This window comes from Felis catus, chromosome D1 (genome assembly GCF_018350175.1).
Source record: "Felis catus isolate Fca126 chromosome D1, F.catus_Fca126_mat1.0, whole genome shotgun sequence".
NCBI classification, from domain to species: domain Eukaryota; kingdom Metazoa; phylum Chordata; class Mammalia; order Carnivora; family Felidae; genus Felis; species Felis catus.
In genome coordinates, this window is record NC_058377.1 from 106,286,281 (window position 1) to 106,292,052 (window position 5,772).

Below are 5,772 nucleotides of genomic sequence, written 5' to 3' on the forward strand. Positions count from 1 at the left end.
GAACTGATGTGCGACAGCTCCGAGGAAGCAGGATGTCCTTATTCTTGCAGGACGGTATAGGTCAGGCTCTCTTATTTACAACATACAAAAACAGGCAGCAGGGAGTTTGCTCAAGGAAGGCCCCAAGGACTGTCGCGGATCTAGAGTCAACTGCTGAGCCTTTCTCATGGGTCTGTGGCTCATGGTTTCTGCTTCTTTCTGTATGGACCTTTTATCAGTCAGGGTCTCCACAGGGAACAGATTGCAAGCTCACTCTGGCTAATTGAGGTGAGTTTAATAAAGGGACTGTCTACAAAGATGTGGGTAGAGTTGAAGGAACACACAGGGGCTCACCGGTTCTCTAAGCCGCGTGTGTGTGTGTGTGTGTGTGTGTGTGTGTGTGTGTGTGTGCGCGCGCGCGCGCGTGTGTTGGAAGGAATGGGGAAATGGGAAGGAGGAGTGCAGTGATCTGTTTTCTCACACCTGGAGGGAGCGCTGCCTTCTGGGCTCTGATTTTGGCTGCTTCATCTCCAAACTACCTGCCGGCATGGGGTGGGTGTTCCCCTCCGTTAATGTTTGGTGAACGAATGGCTGCATGAAAATCTGGAAAGCCCGAATATGCAAGTCTTGGGGTCAGACATCCTGAATTTGAATCCTGGCCGTGAGTGACCCTGAAGTGACCTCAACCTTCTGAGCCTGGAACCTCATCTGTCAACGGGGACAATAAATCTTGCTTGGTGCGGTTGCTGTAGAGATTAAATGAGATGAGAACAGCTAGTTACTATGCTTACTATGTGAAAACAGTCTTCAAAAATTTGCTATACGAATGCACTCTGCTAAAACGCTTTATTTATGTTATCTTTTATTAGCTCATTAATTCCGTTTAAAAGAGTTTACTGGGCACCCATTCTGGGCCAGACACTTGCTTTACCGGAGTCCCGCGGTTCGACCGCCGGTGGGCGGGGAGGAGGGGGCGGGGCCTCGCGGATTTCCCACCCACGACAGCGATGCCCAATTGAGTCCGCGGAGAGGGCAGAGTCCCGCCCACTTCGCTGGGGCAGGCCCGGAAGCAGAGTTGCTGCGGCTGTGTGCTTCCGGTTGGTCCAGAGGCGCCGCCGTCCCGGCGGGAGTGGATTTGGCTGCTGTCCCGTCCGCCGTGGGAAGATGTTCTACCACGTGAGCAGAGCACGGGGTGGCGGCGAGGGCAGGGTCGAGAAGAGGAGCGAAACGTGGCGCCGGGACGAAAGGTTGCTCCTCACCCCGGGTCGCTGCCGCGCCTTGCTTGGTCTCCATCCCGTTTTCCCTGCAGATCTCCCTGGAGCACGAGATCCTGTTGCATCCGCGCTACTTCGGCCCCAACCTGCTCAACACGGTAAAGCAGAAGCTCTTCACCGAGGTGGAGGGGACCTGCACCGGCAAGTGAGTGCTGCGCCCTCCGTGCCACCTGATCTGAGGCGCGTGTGGCGCCCGAGGCTTGCAACCTCTCCCCGGGTCCTACTCATCCTGCGAGGACCTGCCACCTACCCTGGGGAACCCTCTCACCCTCTCAGGCACCCCAGGCAGTCAGTTGCTTCCTTGCTTCGGGTTCCCACGGCGCCCTCTGCAAAGCTGGATCATGAGACTTCCTCACTTCAGCTGAGATCGTTCACTCATTTACTCCGCAAACGTTTCTAAAGCTTCTGCCGTCTGCCAGGTTGTGTGTTGGGCTCTGGGAACAATGCAGTGAACGAGATAGAATCAAGCCAGCTCTCATGGAGCTCACAGACTAGTCACTGTTCCTGTGTCTGTTCTCCTGTGGTTCTGCTGGTTTTCTTTCTCCCACGCGGCCAGGGACCTGGCCCGGCACATCTCTGGGCTCTGCACATAAGGGCCTCTCACACAGCGATGAATGGGCTGGGATGAGCCCAGGGCTATGGAGTATTTGGCCTCTCTCATCAGAATAACCACATGCAAGTTCCTGAGCCTCATCTTGTCCCTATAGAATCAAGACTGGGGACAGGCCTGGGAATGTGTGTTTTAAGAAGTTCCTCTTAGGTGATTCTAAGGCATCCCGACGATTGAGGTCTCTTGGCTCAAGGATTTCAGCCTTCTTGGACACTTATTGTGAAATTATTATGAGAGCAGTGTTTGGCATTTTGAATACTGACCAGTATCCTGTCTTCTGTTAGTCATTAATTTCTGGGGTCGGGGTGTCCTCTACTTCCCTTTGTGCTCTTCTCCAACCCCCAGGCTCCCTGACTTGTTGCAGATGGTTTTAGAGGCTCTTACACACACGGTGCCTTTCTTTTTCCCATGCTTGTAGGTATGGCTTTGTGATTGCTGTCACCACCATTGACAATATTGGTGCTGGTGTGATCCAGCCAGGCCGAGGCTTTGTCCTTTATCCAGTTAAGTACAAGGCCATTGTGTTCCGGCCCTTTAAAGGGGAGGTCGTGGATGCTGTTGTCACTCAAGTCAACAAGGTGAGACTATACATAACGGAGGCAGTTGGGTGGCCGCTCCGAAGATGTGAGATGGGTTCCAACTCCTCTTGCCAACTCTGTGACCTTGGCTGAGTCAGTCTGTGCTTCAGTTGCGTCACCTGTTAAATGGTACAGTAATCTTGTGCTGTCTCCATCCGGGTCAGGTAAGTCAGCCCGAGTAGTCAACAATAGCACAGCCTCCATTCGTGGAGTACTTACTGTGGGCCAGGTAACGTGCAAAACCTCACAGTGACTGTGGTGGGTGCTTTTATCCATTTTTATTTTCTTTCTTTATTTATTTCAAATGTTTAATTTTAGGAGAGAAGGGGGAGGGGCAGGGCAATGGAGACAGGACCCAAAGCAGGCTCTGTGCTGACAAGCCCGATGTGGAGCTCAAACCCACGAGCCACAAGATGATGACCAGAGACGAAGTCAAGAGTTGGATGCTTAACCTACTCTACTGAGCCACCCACGTGCCCCATCCCTTTTTATAGAACCTTAAGCTTAGAGAAGTTAAGTCTACTGGCCAAGGTCATGTGGTCAACAAGTGTTCAAATTGTGGACTGACAAGTCCCAGGCCTTGGCTCTTTACCACATTGTTTGCTTAACTTCAAATGAAAACTTGAGGGCCGCGTGGGTGGCCCAGTTAAGCGTCTGACTCTTGATTGCAGCTCAGGTCATGATCTCAGGGTTCATAGTTTAAGCCTGGTGTTGGGCTGTGTGCTGACAGTACGGAGCCTGCTTGGAATTCTCTCTCTATCCCTCCTTCCCTTTCTCCCTCTCTCAAAATAAATAAATAAATAAAATTAAAGGGAGCGCGCCTGGGTAGCTCAGCCAGTTAAGCTCAGGTCATGATCTCATAGTTAGTGAGTCTCGCATCAGGTGAACTTGAGCCCTGCTTCGTGTGAACCCCGCCTCCCCCCGCCCCCGCCCCGTCTCCCTCTCTGTCTCTGCCCTTTGCTCACTTGTGCCTTCTCATAAAAATGATATGAAAATAAATAAAGTGAAAGCTTAACAGAAGAGAGACCAGAAAACAAATGATACAATCCAGAGTGGTTTCAGGACATGAAGAATATTAGGAATCAGACAAAGATGAGGAGCTTAGAAGACATGGGGGGGTAAAAGAAAAAGCAACATCACTCATTGCCTTTTAGGTTGGACTCTTCACAGAAATTGGACCTATGTCCTGCTTCATCTCTCGGCATGTAAGTCTGGGCATGCTGGGGGTGCCAAGGAGGAGAGACACCCATCATGACCATCTCCAGAAGGCACCCCTGTAAAGCACTGACCCAGTCTGGCTTTCCTTTCAGTCCATCCCATCAGAGATGGAGTTTGATCCTAACTCCAACCCGCCATGTTACAAGACAATGGATGAGGTGAGGAGGGAAGAAGTCAGTGAGAGGGAGGAAGAATGAGCCCTCCAAGGGATTTCGGCATGAGGGGTATCTGAGTATACTGTTCCTCTTCCCCAGGACATTGTGATTCAGCAGGATGATGAGATCCGCTTGAAGATCGTGGGGACCCGAGTGGACAAGAATGACATTGTGAGTCCCTTGCCTGTCTTGCTGCCTGTACCAGGCAGAGCTGGGAGCTGTTGACTTCTTACAGCTCCTGGGGATGTCGTGCTCTCTTCTGCCAGGAAGAGGGGATGGGTGGGCAGAAGGCCTGGGACTGGGCTTAGAGGATAGTTCTGTGGTTGCTAAGACTTTATGTCCTTTTCACCTTCCCTCCTGCAGTTTGCTATCGGCTCCCTGATGGACGATTACTTGGGTGAGTGCCTGATCACGCATCCGGGGCTGTTGCCTGGAGAAGGCACAGGTGTATGGAGGTGGGGGCGTGGATGTGGGACGTAATGCCCGAGTCACAGATGAAAGGAACTCTCATGCTGTCTGCTTGGAAGATCCAAGACACGTGCCCTGTGGGATGGGAAGTACATGGTAATGGCCGCCCCCAAGCTGCGAGCTTGACTGATGTGCTTTTCCTGTTCTTGCAGGGCTTGTGAGCTGAGCACCGGGGTGTGCTGCTTCGTTTGGTCCTTATCTAGGAGATGTGACTGTCATGCTTCCCACGTTGTCCAGAGGCCCAGTCTGGCTGCTGTGGGGAGGCAAAGAAGGTTCCTTGTCCCCAGAGTTGCGACTCTGCAATTCTAACCATAAAAGGTCCTTGTTCTCATGGAAGTGTTAGTTCCTTTCTTCGGTCAGAACAACTCTTTTTTAGAAAAGGCTGGGGGCCAGTTGCTCACTTGCCTCTCTTTTGGTGGCCTGATGCCTCAACTAGCCTCAGCTACCCAGGGGACCTGACTAACCCCTTGCAGAGAGCTAAAGTTGACCTCATTGAAGGAAGGGCACTGAAGTTAGGTCTTCAGGTTGCTGCAAGTGATACTGTCATTAGAGTCACTCCGAGTTCCAATCTGGTCTCAGGGTATTTGGCCTTCCCGCACCCTTAAAACTAACCAAGGGTAAAGCTGGGAACTGGGGGAGAGGAGACCCTGGGTAGGGAGAGGTGAACAAGAAGACAGTGATGACACAGACGGGGCAGGGTGGGGGGGTGGCAGGTCCCAATCCTTCCTAGGATGAGTCACAAACAACAGAAGCCTTTACTTGCTAATCAGTCACTAAACTGAACCAAAGATGTGGAAGCCTTCAAAATGTCAGGGTAACACAGCAGAACTCCAGGAAATGACTATAAGATTAAACAAACATGCTACCCTCCCTCACGGTATGCTCACACTCTGCTTTTGTAATATTTGTGTGCCTTGGAATGCCCTTTCCTAGCCCGTTGGGTTGCTGCCTGCTAATCTAGCAAATCTCCGTCAATTCTTTCTTTCTTTCTTTTTTTTTTTTTTTTTTTTGAGTAAGCCTCACACCCAGCGAAGAGCCCAACTCGAGGCTTGAACTCACGACCCTGAGATCAAGAGTCAGATGCTTAACTGACTGAGCCACTCAGGTGCCCCTATAATTATTATATAATGCATACAAAGCAGTGATTATCAACTAGGGTGATTTTTGCCGCCAGGGGCATGTGGCAATGACATTTTTGGTTGTGACAGCTGGGTCCTGGATGGTACCGCCTTCTAGTGGGTAGAGGCCAGGGATGCCACTAAACATCCTATAATCTGTAGTATATCTCTCCCCCGCCCCCGCCAGCAAATGATTATCTGGTCCCAAATGTCAATCATGTCAAGGTCTAGAAACTCCGATATGAAGCAGAATAGTGGCTGAAACATGGTAAAAAAAAAAATGGCCTTTGAATGTGGTTTCCTTCTTGCCATTAGCACTCCTGGACAGATAGAAGCTCTAACATGTGCACCTCTACAGTGGACCACAAAACA

At 51.1% G+C, this 5,772-nt stretch overlaps 1 protein-coding gene across 1 annotated transcript; it reads left to right on the forward strand.

Annotated features, from left to right (window-relative positions):
* Positions 1 to 1,007: 1,007 nt before the first annotated feature.
* Positions 1,008 to 4,613, forward strand: POLR2G (RNA polymerase II subunit G). The gene is made up of 8 exons (XM_003993527.4): positions 1,008 to 1,155; positions 1,289 to 1,398; positions 2,282 to 2,441; positions 3,596 to 3,646; positions 3,752 to 3,817; positions 3,914 to 3,985; positions 4,178 to 4,211; positions 4,435 to 4,613. Exons 1-8 carry the CDS (start codon positions 1,144 to 1,146, stop codon positions 4,446 to 4,448), a joined length of 519 nt encoding a protein of 172 aa, XP_003993576.1. The 5' UTR covers positions 1,008 to 1,143; the 3' UTR covers positions 4,449 to 4,613.
* The last annotated feature ends 1,159 nt before the right edge of the window (positions 4,614 to 5,772 follow it).

Bases quoted from the DNA above. Each gene is read 5' to 3' on its own strand.
- POLR2G (XM_003993527.4), top strand. The intron at 3,647-3,751 runs GTAAGTCTGGGC...CTTTCCTTTCAG, and splicing joins CCTGCTTCATCTCTCGGCAT to TCCATCCCATCAGAGATGGA. The intron at 3,986-4,177 runs GTGAGTCCCTTG...TCCCTCCTGCAG, and splicing joins GAGTGGACAAGAATGACATT to TTTGCTATCGGCTCCCTGAT.